At 47.7% G+C, this 15,569-nt stretch overlaps 1 protein-coding gene and 1 pseudogene across 1 annotated transcript in view; one reads left to right on the forward strand and one right to left on the reverse strand.

Moving 5' to 3' along the window:
- The window catches only part of ACSF3 (acyl-CoA synthetase family member 3), a 76,505-nt gene that overhangs the window by 24,469 nt on the left and 36,467 nt on the right, over positions 1–15,569 (reverse strand). Inside the window, exon 6 of the mRNA XM_006762183.2 lies at positions 7,201–7,313. Within this exon, the coding sequence (XP_006762246.1) occupies positions 7,201–7,313 (113 nt within the window). The remainder of the gene's footprint in view (positions 1–7,200; positions 7,314–15,569) is intronic.
- Positions 9,432–10,856, forward strand: LOC102752838 (annotated as a pseudogene).

The raw sequence follows: 15,569 nt of genomic DNA on the forward strand, positions 1-15,569 counted from the left end.
TGACCAGGGCCTGAGGTGGGGAAGAGCCTGCAACCAAGGTACGTGTCCTTGACTGGAATTGAACCTGGGACCCTTCGGTCCACAGGCTGACACTCTATCCACTGAGCCAACCGGCTAGCGCTGTCATCATTTTCTTTATGCTAAAAAAGACAAGGCATTTTCATTTCTTGGGGGAGAGGGAAAAATGAATCACCAGATAGAGCTCTAAACGCTCACACACCTATTACACATTTGCTTATGTCATACTAACTATTGGAGAGACCTTGACAGTAAGGCCAAATTAATATTGGTGGTTGATGTAAATTTTAGAGACAAGGGTATGATGGGATATCAAAACTGAAGATAAACCAGAAGGAGAATGGCCTGAGAAAAATATCAGAGAGAAATAATAAACTAAAATCCTATATAATAAAAGGCTAATGTGCAAATTGTTCAACCGGGAGTTCAACTGCTTGCTATTATGTGTGCTGACCACCAGGGTGCGGTGCGGAACATGGTGGGTTTTGGCGATGCAGTGCAGGCAGCAGGCGGCAGTGGGGGTGCTGCCAGCCTGATGGGCCCCAATGAGAGCGGGACTGCAGCGGGACGGTGAAGCAGGTAAGTGGGCAACGCCAGGCCAAGGCAGGTGCAAGCAGGGGCCCGAATGCCCTGCTGATCGCCCCGCAGAGGGTGACCAGCGGCAGGCAGGCCCTGAAAGCCCAACCGGGGCTGGGCCCTGGGCAGGGATGGGGAAGTGGGGGTGGGTGGTGGCAACCAACCTCCTCCGGCACCCGGGTCGGGGGCTGCGACCTCTCACTGGCTACCTGGGGGCTGGGGTGGTGGGGACAGAGATGTGGTGAGAATGTGGGGTGTCCCTGAGCTTGCTCTCACTCCCCCTGCTTCCCTCCCCTGGGATGCCAGGGCTCCCACACCGGGGAGCCCCCTCCGCCCTCCTACCACCCACTCCCCCTCGCCCAGCCTGCCCTGCAGCCTCCGGGTGAGCTGGGCCACAGCCACCGGGACTGAGGCCCACCCTGTGCCCCAGCCTGCGGTGTCTGGCAGTGCTCACTGCATCTCTGTATGGAAACTCAGGCGCCATGACTCAGGCAGAGGGGGACACGTGGGGACTGCCCAGGGCCCAGAGGTCAGTTGGGACCTGCCCTTCCACGCCAGACACTCGCGCTTTGATCGCCAACCAGGCCTAGGGACCACACCCATGCATGAATTTCATGCACCAGTCTCTAGTAGTGTATAACAGCAAACACTGCCTTCAACTAAAATCCATCACTCATGTCACCAGGCCATGCACAGAGCCAGAGCCCTGAAGGGGTTTCTGCTGGGACTCCTCAGAACCACTCGGGGTTCACACCCCTATGTGCTAGGACAAGAAGCAGGGCTGGGTGGGTGGTCAGTGGGGCCCACTCCTCAAGCTCTGGGGGCCAGATGTTCCTGCGGGTGTTTCGGGTGCAGGTTGGATGGGCACGCAGCCAGACCCTGGGTGCCTGGCAGTCTCACATGACTTCATGCCACACCTGCTTTCCACACGGCAATAAAAATCTAGGCTGTGTTCACAAGGGACTCCCCGTCTTTGTGCCTACAGGAACATCGATTGAGTGAGGGCCTCTCCACTTACTATGACCAGCGCCATGCCCGAGAGCTGCCAACACAAGAATGAACACTTCCTCATCTGAAGCAGCCTGAATCCCACTCTCACGGACTGCAGTGCCTGCCCCAACTCTGACCCCTGTTCCACTGGCCTAGTGACCTGCTGGAAGCAGCACTGCACTCTCCTCTATCAGCGGCAGGTGTTGCTGGAAACAGGTGGAATCCCTGACCCTGCCCGATTCATGATGAGAAGACAGCTCTGCCCCTGTGTGGTGGAGGGCATACTAGAAGGTGCCAGAATCCAGGCTGGTGAGCAGGTGCAGTACACAAGGTACAGCACCCGTCCCTAATAGCCCCTCCTTGACTGTGGGCTCCCCTTGTATCCTGTTGAAGGGCCGCCCAGCCAAGCATTGCCCACTGCTTAGACCAGAAAGAACTGGCCACCCACATAGGGATGAGCCAATGGGAGGAAGGTGGGACTTCTTGCCTTGTATTTCAGAGCAAAGGGTATTTGGGGGCAAGCTCTGGCTGAGAGCTGGAAAGAGAGGCACAGGGCCGCTGAGTGTTCTCAGGCAGTCACCTGGAACATCAGGGTGACAAATGTGATTCTCTCTTTCGGGTCATGCTGCCTCCTACCTGGCCCTTGATAGAGGTGGCGGACTCCATCACAACTCAAGAGGGATGGAACTGTCAGCTGTTGGTCTGAAGTGAGTGCGTCTGTGGGGAAGGCACCATTACCTTCGTGGGGCAGAGCGTTCCAGGCCGCACTATGGGTCAGGTGCAGCAGTTGGCAGCACACGTAGCGACAGATGGCCGTGACAGGGGAGGGGACTGGAGATGCTGGTGGCGTGGGCAGGAGAGGCAACAGAGCAGTCTGCTGTCCAGAGTGACAGCCTGCATATGGATAAGATATGAGATAATTAATTTTTAAGAAGAAATAAAAGGAAACAGAGCTCACAGCACCTGTCCTGCTCTAGCCAATGCACATCCACATGGGTCTCTGCATCATCAGCAAGAGGAGATGATTCTGTGTGGAGGCCTGGCTATCCTCTGTGTTACATACAGCTGTGAAGCCCTTTATCTGCTGATGGACCCCATTGTTGGTGGCTGGTGCTCGGCTCTCATGTAAGCAAGCAATTTCAAAAATAAATAAATAAATAAAGAGAGTGTGCGACGTGCAGAGTTTACTGGCAGGAGCCAGCTGGAGACTGCAGCACATGAAAGATGCATGGCAGCAAACAAAGCCATGCGTTAACCCAGGCTAGCAGGGAGGGTGCAGCCAGAGGAAGCCTCGAAGGTGGAACTACTTCAAATGGTGCCGGAGAACCTCCCAGTGGCGGAGGGCGCCCGCTCTACCAGTGCCTGAAGTCCCACCAAAGTTGCAAGAATCAGGAAGTGCTGGCAGCAGAGCCACAGACAACAGGGACAACTGAGCTGCTGGGGTGCTGGTCAGCCAGGGCAGCCACACACTCAGGGATATGGAGACACAATGGTGTCACTGCATAACATCCCACAGTGAGCCCAGGCTGTATTCTGTGGGGCACCCAGGACAAGTTGCCCTCCTGACCCATATATACCTGCCCCTCAGGCAGCACAGCCATTGGGTGATGTGGGCTTGTGAGAATCCCTTGCTCTGGGCCTGGAGAAGGTACAGGGGTCTCCTGTTGTGTGGGAAGTTCTGCATGGCCTGCGGGACACCTACCCCGCGCTGCGCTTGCCGGGATGGGTGCCATTACTGCTGACACCTGTCTGCTGATCTTGGCAGCAACATGAGGGTTGGTGTCCAGCCCAGAGAGGTCTCCTCATGTGCTAGTTGGATGAAAGGAAGGAATGGATGGGAGAGGCTGAGGCCACAGCTCCCACAGCAGGCTGGCTCCAGGGAGTTCTCAGTGATGTCCTCCCTGAACCTCCACGTTCGCTGTACGCTCACCATCACCACGCGGCACACTTCCACTCAGCAAGCATTTCTCTCTTTGGTAACTGCTACCTGCACGGACATCATGCAGGTGCACGGGCCTGCTTCAAGACCTGTCTGTCCTCAGGACAAGCCAGGGAAACACCTGCCCCAGACTGAACCTGCAGTGGAGAAAGGTGCTACATGTGACATCATGAGGTCAGTACACAAGGGGACACCACCGCGTGGGAGAGGTTGGGTAAGATGCTGGTCCTGTGGGTGTTTTGGGTGAAGGGCCATGGCGCATGGCGCAGAGGAATCCTGTGTGTGGAGAAAGAACAGTGGGTGTTCACAGTAAGTGATCTGGGTGAGGGGTGTGCAGGTGTTCTTTGTACTGTTATTTTTGCAACTTTCCTATACATTTATTACCAAATTAAAAGTAAAAACCTATAAATTAAAAGTAAAAAACAAACAAACCATTTGAAACAAATCATCTCAGCCTTCCTAACTTACGAACATTGAAGAGTCAGTCCTTACCAGTCTGGGCTGCACTAACTGGGAACTTAAAGTGTATCAGACAGGAGCTGGAAGGGTTTTGCTTGGCAAATCTCTGTTTCAGAGACAGTATCAACAATTTTCAGCAGCAGGTTCACAATCCGTGTAGGAACTGAGCAGACTGCAGCCTCCTGCAGCATGAGGCCACCCTACACCGACAGTTCACGGTACCGTAGCTTCCTCCTTTTCTTATTAGTAATCATGGTCCGCAACGAGGCCAGTGCTAGTTCCTGTTTCCGCTGCAACATGCCACTGAAATGGACTAAAATGAGTTCCTTCAGGATGGCCGGGGCCTCAGTTTACATGCCTTTAGGCCTAACCCTGCCCGTGGCTCGTCCTGCACACTGCAGTGCTGATGGGCTGGTACAGACACGGAAGTGCAGCTGTGATCTGCTGGGAGCTGAGGCCACATCTCACAGAGTGGGAGGCCCAGATGGAAAGTTCCATGTAGGCAACTGCCTGGGCACTGCTTCATTTGTACTCTACAAAGTCTTGGGGGGGGGGGGGGGGGGGGAAGAGGACTTTGAGTTTCCACTTTTAAAGGCTAAAGATAGATTGACAAATGCCATCAAACACAGGAGGGAGGTGTCACTCTACCCATGAGTGAGACCCCAAAGCCCTGTTTCTGGTCTGCGCCCCTTGAAGGTAACAACCTCGAGAGCAAGTGTCCTACTGCACTGAAGGTGGGGTCAAGCAAACAGTGCCAGGGCGGGGCCACCTTCAAGAAAGGCACAGGGAGAAAGAGGCAGGGCCCTGCAGCCGGGACTTAACCAGGGGTCCCTCCTGTGGCCCTGGTTACCCCAGAGGTGGCCTTTGCCTAGCACAGCCTCACTGGTCTGAGACTCCATGCGGCCATCAGGACAGCTACAGTCTGGACTGTCTGTCCTCCGATCCCTTCACTGAGTTGAAAATGTTCTAGAACACACCCTCATGAGTGCCAAATCCCCTTATGTTCACATTTAGACAGCTGGGGTGTATCTGCACAGAAGTCACCACGCAGGGAGGACCAGACCCAGCTCCCTTATGCCCTCTCCTATCTCCATGGCCCCTCAGAGCCCTAGCCAGTGGCACCCATTCCCCTGGAGCCCCCACCCTGTGGAACGATTGCTTCCTTCTCCCTGGCTGTCAAGCGCTCTGGGCCAGGGCTGCGGCTTTTTCTATTTTAAGCAAGTTTCTGTGCACAACTCTCTGTAGATGGAAACAATCAGACGGGAGAGGAGCTGTCAGATGGCCGGCTGCCTGCCACAACAGGTGCGAGTTACTTAAATTGTATCGTCATTTAGGAGGGAGATGCTCCCCCCTACCCTTTCTCTCTGGCAGCATCCCTGCGACTTCCAGTAGAACAGGTGCACATGGAGGCCGAGCCATCAGGCGATCGGCACCTGGCAGAGGCAGTAGTCATGGATCCTGCTGCTGTGCCACTAGCATCTGATGGATCCACAAATCCACACTGTTCCTCTCTGTTGGGGACCTCCTGATGAGCAGTGTCCCTGGAACCCACAGCCTGGCCTGAATTCTCCGCTGGCCATTCCTGACCTGGCACACAGGCTAAGCATCCATGGGGGAGGCAGTCATCAAATGCAGGAAGGGCTGGTGACCAGGGGATAAGCGGGAGTCCACGAGGAGGCGGCGGTATTGGGAGGCAGTGCAGGGCACAGGCTGAGAGCCAGAAAAGGACCCCATGGTATGGGTGTGGCTGACGCCTTGGACCAGCAGGGCAGAGGCAAGAGCTCTGGCAGAGGGTGGTCAGGGAGTGACAGCAATGGCTTGGACCCTCAGGGTGGCAGTGGAGGAGCAAGACTGTGTCTAGATGTTATCACATCTGGGAACAGAGGCTGAGAGAGTGAGAACCTGGTGAGGGCCCAGGTAAGAGGTGTTCTTGGGTAAACAGAATGCCTACTTTTTGACATCATTCTAAAATTTCTGTAAATTATACTTTAAAGCATCCAAATTCCACCTATTTGCACCCACAAAAACATTCAACAACAATCTCCTCAGTCCTCCCATTTCAGATGTGGAAACTGGGGCCCATAGAGCATGGCCTGCACCCAGCCCCTCCCGGCACATGAGGTGCAGAGGGGGACTGACCAGCCCAGCAGGGCTCATGAAGGAGGATAAGCTGGAATAAGGACTCACTACTGTCATCTTTTGAAACCTCTGAGTAACAGAAATAATCACAGGTGATGTCCAGTATGGAAATCCGCTGTAGAGAAAATAATTTCCTTTCTTCTTCTTTTTTTGGGTGGGGTTAATCCTCACCTGAGGATATTTTTCCATTGATTTTTTTAGAGAGAGTGGGAGGGAGGGGGAGAGACAGAGACAGAAACATTGAGTGAGATACATCAATTGTTTGCCTCATGCACATGCCCCAACTGGTGCTGGGAATCGAGCCTACAGCCAAGGTAACGTGCCTTAACCAGAATCAAACCTGTGACCCTTCAGTCCGAGGGCCAAAGCTCTATCCACTGAGCCAAACTAGCCAGGATGAACATCATTTCCCTTGAAATAAACATTCCACTTCCCACTAATCCTGAACTTTTCTGTGACTCCCCTTCACTTATGACCAGCACATCTGTAGCTATTAAAATCTTCACTGAAATAAGACAATGGACAGTGTTTCTGCTTCACTCTTGTGAGTTTTAGAATCACATAGAAACTAAGAGAGCACCACCAGTGACTTCAGTAGAAATGGGTAACCTTAGTTCAAAGGGTCCTGTGGACCTGCCCAAAGAGCCTTAGCGAGGCTCCTGGCGTGGCCACACCTGCTCCGGAAGTGTGTGTTGGCGTCACTCTGAGTAGGCACCAGGGTCCTGCCAGCATAGAATTTTTAACCAGATCCCACCTACAGTGACTTCTGTTTTAACTTGAGTTGTCCTTAGCCAACGCGGTCGTGACCACCTCAAAGTAACACCAGTGCATGGAGCCCAGGGAGAAGCCAAGCAGAGCACTGGAGACCGGGGCACAGCTGGGCCTTGGCTGCCCGCTCACTGTCCACAGTGGCACCCTTGGTAAATACCAGGCAGCATCCCCACCATCCAGGAGGGCCAACCCCAAGCAGTGGGGATTCCACCTCCAAAGCACAGAGACCCAAACCCCTGTGACTGGCCAGCTGGGTGGTCATGACTGTGCAACGCTCATGTGCCACCACGGAAAACAGAGGGGCTCACCCTGGTGTCCTTCTCGTTTCCTTCTGCGTGGAGGATGTAGGGGCAGCCCTCCTTCTGTGGGTTTTCTGAGACAATTCGTACCTCAACGCCTGGCAGCGGGGTCCCCACAGAACCTGCAAGGAGAGGAGAAATATGAGAGAAAGAAGATGGAGTCAGAGGGATTCCAAAGGAGAGGGCTATACACCTGTCGCTCTCAGATCCTGCCTGGACATCACTCAGAGAGAAGGTCATGCAGCGGGCGCCCACCCTGCCGCAGCAGCAGCCAGTGCTCAGTGCTCGCAGTTGCCAACAGTGTGCAAGGCGAGACTCTGAATGCTCCAGAGCAGCGGTCACCAACCGGTGGTCTGCGGACCACTGGCGGTCTGTGAGGTCCGAAAGGTTGGCGACCGCTGCGCCAGAGCCTTCAGTTCATCCTAGGAAGGCCCCCTGCACCCAGTCGGGATGTAGGCACAGTTTCTACTTGTACTTGGCTGAGCAGTAAGGGCACTGAAGTGCACCTGTCCAGGAAAGGTCCCAAGAGGCACTGATGCTGAAAGTTGGGTGGTGAGCAAGGATCCTCATGGCAGTGGGATAATATCGCTGGCATTCTGGTTTACTCTTAGGCACCCATGGTTTGATTAGTGTCTTCATACCACTCAAAGGCCCCAGCATAGTGGGCCAGCTTACAATCAAACTTCAAACCTACAAAGGTAAGGCAGGTGGCTTGAATGTGTCCCACAGCTACTGTAATAAATGACTAAGGCATAACCAAGGTTCCAAGACCAAACACCCAGCATCTATGCAAATTCACTTCAAGGTTTTAAGGCCTTTATTATAACCGCTGAAATCAATGAGGATTTCTCAGGGGATAAATGTCCCCAGAAGTGAGGTCAGCAAACTCTGCAATTTGTTTCATGTCCTGGATCCAAACTCTTCACAAGGTCGGCTGTGTCAGTCTTCTGTAAAACAGCACCGTCCTATCCTTCTTGGCCTGTCTCCTGCACCTGAGGTTCAGGGGCGAGGCCTGGGCCCTATGGCTATGGTGAGCTCTCCATGTTCGGGAGGACTTTTTCCTCAACTCTGGTCAGTATCCTGTACCAGGTCCCAGCTGGAAGCAGACAGACCAGCATCCTCCCACCGCCCTGCTTTTTTTTGGTTTCCAAAGATTTTTCAAATTAAAGTGAAATCCATATAAGATACAATTGATCATTATAGAGTGGCATTTCAGTGGCATTTAGCAATCATCATCACCATCTAGTTCCAGGTATTGTCACCACTCCAGAAGCCTGTGTCCATCAGCAATCACTTCCCACCTCTAGCTCCTTACCCCCAGTAACCACTAGTCCACTTTCTGTCTCTATGAATTTGCCTACTCTGGAAATCCTATATAATAAAGAGCTAATATGCTGATTAGACCAGACGACAGACCTTCTGGAACAACCAGTGGGTGGGGGGACAGGGCCACAGGCCCACGAGGGCCTCTAGTTTCATATAAAAGAAATCGTATGACATGTGCCCTCCTATCTCTTTGTAGTTGTACATATACTTGGAGTCTGTGGTTATACAGGCATTAAGGACATTCAGGACTCAAGAGAGCCTAGAAGCATGGACATTTCATCTCCAGTGTAGAGATAAGACATCGGGACCAGAGGCAAGGACTAGCTTGTGAATGTGGAGGTGGGTCCAAACCCAGCTCGCTCTGACGTCACAAGCTATGCTTCTCCTGCTGATGGCTCAGCCTGGCCCTGGGCGCAGTCAAGACCAGCTGCCATTCTGCACACTCTAAATTTGGTTTCCAGTTGACTCCAAGGTCATTATCTTTTCTAGATTAAATAATGCCTTTCTTTGTCAATCTCTCGTTTCAGTGACAAGTTTAACTCCTGTCATCTACACTGCTCCTCCCTGGACATCTTGGTTTGAAGAGGACTGACAGACACACCGGCAGAGTGACCAGAGCTCCCAGCAAGGGTCACAGCCCCGACTGCTGGGACACTCACCCGGGGCCGGGAGTCCAAGGTCTCCAGATGCTCCCAGTCACTCGTGTTTCATGGTCAAACTTCAGTAGGCTGACGTTGGTTTTAGCCCTTAGTGACTAGAGTGTTGGTCATAATTTACGATTAGTGTTTGTGTAAAAGCCATAGAACAAAGGGTTCAAGGGCAGATAATATGCAGAAATTGGGCAGATAATATGCAGAAGACAAAGGCCGCGTGTGAGAGGCAGGGCTGAGGCCACACAGGAGGACACTCAGGCCATGCTGACCCCGTGCCCCCGGCACTGCCACCGGCTGTATGGAGCTGACAATGCTCTTGAATCTGTATCAATAAGATCTTTCTTGCTGCTTGAGCAAGGGTGATACAGTGCTGGGCAGGGTGATTAGCCCGAATACGAAGAAAACATCAGATACTGGAAAATGATTGATTGCCCTCTGAGACTGGTCAGATATGATTTCTACAAGTACCTGCCAGAGATAAAGAGTTCCATAAACACACCTTAAGGAGTCAGGCAGAATGTGGTTATTTCATCAGGAGGCATTTCGTTAACTTAAGTGCAGAATCTGAAGCAGGACCAACTGCCTCACTCCGAAATGAAAGCCTGCTTCTCACCCTCTTCCGAGGAGCCTGTCTGAGCAGCAGTGGACACTGGCTCAGCCTGAGTGCGCTCAGACAGCGACGCCTCCTCAGTTGTACGGTGGGAGCTCATCTCCCCAGAAGGAAGGAAGCAGGGGATCCATATAGTCCCTGAGACCTGAGAGATGTGTGTGGCCAAGGGAGTCCTCCTGGGTCTTCCCAGGACAGGGGAGGTGTGTGCCACCTCAGCCACGCCCGACCATCTGCAGTAGCTGTTGGGGGCACATGTGGAGAAGGTTAAGGGCTCAGTCCCACAACTGTTAGTGGGTTACTTCAGTGACTGCTAGTCATAAGTGGTGTGACCCACAGCGTCTGTCCAACTTGGCTACAAATTAGAGGTTTCCACAACCTCCTCCTGGGTTCAATCATTTGCTAGGGCGGCTCATAGAACCCTGGGAAACAGTTTACTTACTAAAAGACCAGTTTGTTATAAAGCCTACAACCTCTGAATGGCCAGATGGAAGAGAGGCCTAGGGCAGGTATGGGGAAGGGGCGTGAGCTTCCCGGCTTTCCAGGTGCTTAGCATAGTAATCCCCAGGTCTATCCAAGCTGTCACAAAAGTTACGAGATCTTCTTTCTGCATCCGCAGCCGCCATGGCTCCGTGGAAAAGCTCGTGGTGAAGTGGGGCAAAAAAAGAAGCAGGTTCTGAAGTTCACCCTTCACTGCACCCACCCATAAAGGTGGAATCATGGACTCTGCCAACTTTGAGCAGTTTCTTCAGGAGAGAATCCAAGTGAATGGAAAAGCTGGGAATCTCGGCAGAGGGGTTGTAACCATTGAAAGAAGCAAGAGTAAGATCACTGTAACGTCTGAGGTGCCTTTTTCCAAAAGATATTTGAAACATTGCACCAAAAAATATTTGAAGAAGAATAACCTACGTGACTGGTTGTGCGTAGTTGCTAACAGCAAAGAGAGTTACAAATTGCTTTACTTCCAGATAAACCAGGATGAAGAAGAGGAGGAAGATGAGGGTTAAAGCTCATTTATCTGACAAATTTTGTATGAGCTCTTGAATAGAACTTGGGAACCAAAAAAAAAAGAAAAAAAAGAGAGAGATCTTGCTTTTTCACAGCCACACTAGAGGCCCGGTGCACAAAATTTGTGCATGGATTGGGTCCCTAGGCCTGGCTGGCAATCAGGGCTGATCGGGGCTTTCTGGCTGCCAGCCAGGGCCTCCCTTCCCCAGCTGAAGGCCGGGGCCTTACTTCATTCTGCGCCGCCCCCTGGTGGTTAGCACGTCATAGCGAGCAATCGGTCTCCTGGTTGAACTCCCACAGGGACAATTCGCATATTAGGCTTTTATATATAGAGATAGTATTCCATTGTGTAAATGTACCACAGCTTTTCTATCCACTCATCTATTGATGGGTACTTGGGCTGTTTCCAGATCTTAGCTATTGTAAACAACACTGTTACGAACATAGGAGTGCATTTATTCTTTCTGATAAGTGTGTTTCAGGATTCCTAGAAGTGAGATGGCTGGGTCAAATGGCAGTTCCATTTTTAATTTTTTGAGAAAATAACCTACTGTTTTGCACAGTGGCTACACCAGTCTGCATTCCCACCAGCAGTATACTAGGGTTCCCTTTTCTCTACATCCTTGCCAGCACTTGTTGTTTGTTGACTTATTGATGGTAGCCATTCTGACAGGTGTGAGGTGATACCTCATTGTAGTTTTAATTTACATTTCTCTGATGATTAGTGATGCTGAGCATTTTTAAAAAATATATTTTTATTGATTTCAGAGAGGATGGGAGAGGGAGAGACATCAATAATAAGAGAGAATAATTGACCAGCTGCCTCCTGCATGCCCCACATTAGGGATCGAGCCTGGAACCCGGGCATAAGCTCTGACTGAGAATTGAACTGTGACTTCCTAGTTCATAAATCAATGCTCAACCACTGAGCCATGCTGGCCAGGCATTTTTTCATGTCTATTGTCTAGTTTGGAGAAGTGTCTATTCAGGTCCTCCGCCCATTTTTAATTTGGTTGTTTGTTTTCCTGGTGTTGAGTTGTATGAGTTCCTTATATATTTTGGAAATTAATCCCTTATCAGAGATATCACTGGCAAATATGTTCCTCTATACTATATATTGGGTTCCCTTTTCTTTTTGTTGATTTTTTTTTTTTTTTTGCTGTGCTGAAGCTTTTTAGTTTGAAATGTTTATTTTTCCCTTTGTTTCTCTTGCCCTAGGAGATGTATTGATTTAAATACTACTATGTGAGATGTCTGAGATTTTATGGGCCTATATTTTCTTTTAAGATTTTTATGGTTTTGCGACTTACATTTAATTCTTTTATCCTTTTTGAGTTTATTCTTGTGAGTGGTGTAAGTTGATAGTGTAGTTTCATTTTTTTGCATTATCTGTCCAATTTTCCCAAAACCATTTATGGAACAGACTGTCTTTACTCCATTGTATGCTCTTGCCTCCTTTGTTAAATATTTATTGACCATAATGGTGTGAGTTGATTTCTGGGGTCTCTGTTCTGTTCCATTGGTCTACATGACTATTCCTGGAAATAGTCATGTATTACAATGGCTTTGTAGTATAGGTTGATATCTGGTATTACGATTCTTCCAACTTTGTTCTTCTTTCTCAAGATTGCTGAGGCTATTTGGGATCTTTTTTTTGTTCCATATACATTTTTGCAATATTTTTTCTAGATCTGTGAAATATGCTGTTGGTATTTTAATAGAAATTGAGTTGAAACTGTAGATTACTTTGGGTAGTATGGACATTTTAATACTATTTCTTCTAATCCATGAATACAGTATATGCTTCCACTTGTCTGTACTTTCCTCTATTTCTTTTTTCAAAGTCCTATAGTTCTCTGAGTACAGATCTTTTACCTCCTGGTTAAGTTTACTCTTAGGTATCTCATTTTTGTTGTTATTGTAGCAATGGTACATGGGATTGTTTTTTAGTTTCTCTTTATGAGAATTCATTATTGGTGTATAAAAATGCCATTGATTTGTGGATGTTAATTTTGTATCCTGTTACTATGCCAAATTAATTTATTAAATCTAGCAGTTTTGTGGTGGAGTCTTTATGTTTTTCTATGTACCATATCATGCCACCTGCGAATAATGACAGTTTCACTTCCTCCTTTCCAATTTGGATGCCTTTTATTGTTTTTCTTCTTGTCTGATCACTATGACTAGAACTTCCAGTACTATGCTGAAAAAGAGTGGTGAAAGCAGACATCCCTGTCTTGCTCCTGATCTTAAGGGAAATGCTTTTAGTTTTTGCCCATTGAGTATGACGTTGGCTGCAGGCTTGTCATATATGGCCTTTATTATGTTGAGGTATGATCCTTCTATTCCCACTTTGCTGAGAGCCTTTATCATAAATGGGTGCTGGATTTTGTCAAATGCTTTTTCTGTTGATATGATGTGTTTTTTATCCTTCATTTTGTTTATGTGATGTATCACATTTATTGATTTGCGAATATCGTACTAGCCTTGCATCTCCGTAATAAATCCCACTTGGTCATGGTGTATGAGAGGTATGATCCTTCTATTCCCACTTTGCTGAGAGCCTTTATCATAAATGGGTGCTGGATTTTGTCAAATGCTTTTTCTGTTGATATGATGTGTTTTTTATCCTTCATTTTGTTTATGTGATGTATCACATTTATTGATTTGCGAATATCGTACTAGCCTTGCATCTCCGTAATAAATCCCACTTGGTCATGGTGTATGATCTTTTGAATGATATATGATTTGCTAATATTTTGTTGAGAATTTTAGCATCTATGTTCATCAGGAATACTGGCCTGTAATTTTCTTTCTTTGTAGTGTTTTTATATGATTTTGAAATTAGGATAGTGCTGGCCTTGTAAAAAGAGCTTGGAAGTCTCCCCTCCTCTTGAATAGTTTGAAAAGTAGGTGTTAGCTCTTTGAATGTTTGGTAAACTCACCTGTGAAGCCATCTGGTCCAGGACTTTCGTTTGCTAGGAGTGTTTTGAATACTGGTTTAATTTCATCAGTCATTATCGGCCTATTCAAGTTTTCTGATTCTTCCTGATGAATTTTGGAAGATTGTATGTTTCTAGGAATTTGTCCATTTCACCCAGGTTGTCCAATTTGTTGGCATATAGCTGTTCATAGTATTTTCTTACAATTCTTTGCATTTCTGTGATGTCACTTTTTTCTCTTTCATTTCTGATTTTATTTATTTGGGTCCTCTCTCTTTGTTTCTGATGAGTCTGACTAAAGGGTCATCAATCTTGTTTATCTTTTTTAAGAACCAGATTTTGGTTTCATTGATCTTATGTATTACTTTTTTAGTCTCTGTCATTTATTTCTGCTCTGATCTTTTTATTTCCTTCCTTCTACTTTCTCTGGGCTTCTCTTGTTGTTCTCTTTTTAATTCTTCTTCTTCTTCTTTTTTTAAATCCTCACCAAGGATATTTTTTCCATTGATTTTTAGAAAGAGTGAAAGGGTGGGAGAAGGAGGGGGGAGAGAGAGAGAAACATCGAAGTGAGACACATCGACTGGTTGACTCCCGCATGCCTCCTGACGGGGAGACGGGGCAAATATGCAACTGAGATATGTGCCCTTGACTGGGAATCAAACCTGCAACCCTTTGGTCCATGAGCTGACACTCTAACCACTGAGCAAACCCTGCCAGGGACTATTTGTAATTCTTTTAGTTATAGGGTTAGATTGTTGTTGTTTTTTTTTGAGCCCTTTTCTTATTTCTTGAGGCCTGTACTGCTATGAATTTCCCTCTCAGGACTCATTGAGTCAATAGATTTTGCTGTGTCCCACAGATTCTGAGTTGTTGTGTGTACATTTTCATTTGTTTCCAAGAATTTTTTGATTTCTTCCTTGATCTCATTGGTAACTCATTCATTGTTTAATAACATGCTATTTAGCCTCCATGTGTTTGAATGTTTCTGGGTGGTTTTTTTTTTATTGTAGTTGATTTCTAGTTTTATGGCATTATGATCTTGATATTTTTATAATATCAAGATGCCTGATATTATTTCAGTCTTCTTGAAATTTTTAATACTAATTTTGTGTCCTAACATGTGGTTCTTTGAGAATGTTCCATGTGTGCTTGAGAAGAATGTATATTCTCAGCTTTACGATTAAATGTTCTGTAAATATTAATTAAGTCCATCTGACCTAGTGTGTTATTATGGCCTGTTTCCTTGTTGATTTCTTTGTCTGGAGGATCTATTCAGTGATGTCAGGGGGCCCTTCAAGTCCCCTGCTATGTCTGTATTGCTGTCAGTGTAGTACCCCTTAAAGTCCACCAAGAGTTGTTTTTTTTAAAAAATATACTTAGGTGCTCTTATATTGGGTGCATATATGTTTACCAGGGTTATATCCTCTTGTTGGATTAATCCCTTTAGTATTATGTAGTGACCTTAATTGCCTCTTGTTATGATCTTTGTTTTGAAGTCTATTTTGTCAGATATAAGTATTGCTTCCCCAGCTTTGTGTTTGTTACCATTTGCATGGAATATTTTTTCCATCCTTTCATTTTCTGTCTGTGTGAATCTTTGCTCTGAGGTGGATCTCTTGTAGTCAGCATATATATGGATCATGTTTTCTTACCCATTAAACTATCCTATGTCTTTTTATTGGAGCACTTAATCCATTTACATTTAAGGTTACTATTAATATGTACTTATTTATTGCCATTTTTTTTCTTTCTGCCTATGTTTCTCTCTCTCTCTCTCTCTCTCTTCATTTCTTCTTTTTCTTAAAGCAGTCCCTTTAACATTTCCTGCAATGTTGGTTTGCC

The sequence above is a fragment of the Myotis davidii genome, unplaced genomic scaffold (genome assembly GCF_000327345.1).
Source record: "Myotis davidii unplaced genomic scaffold, ASM32734v1 scaffold77, whole genome shotgun sequence".
Classification (NCBI taxonomy): Eukaryota; Metazoa; Chordata; class Mammalia; order Chiroptera; family Vespertilionidae; genus Myotis; species Myotis davidii.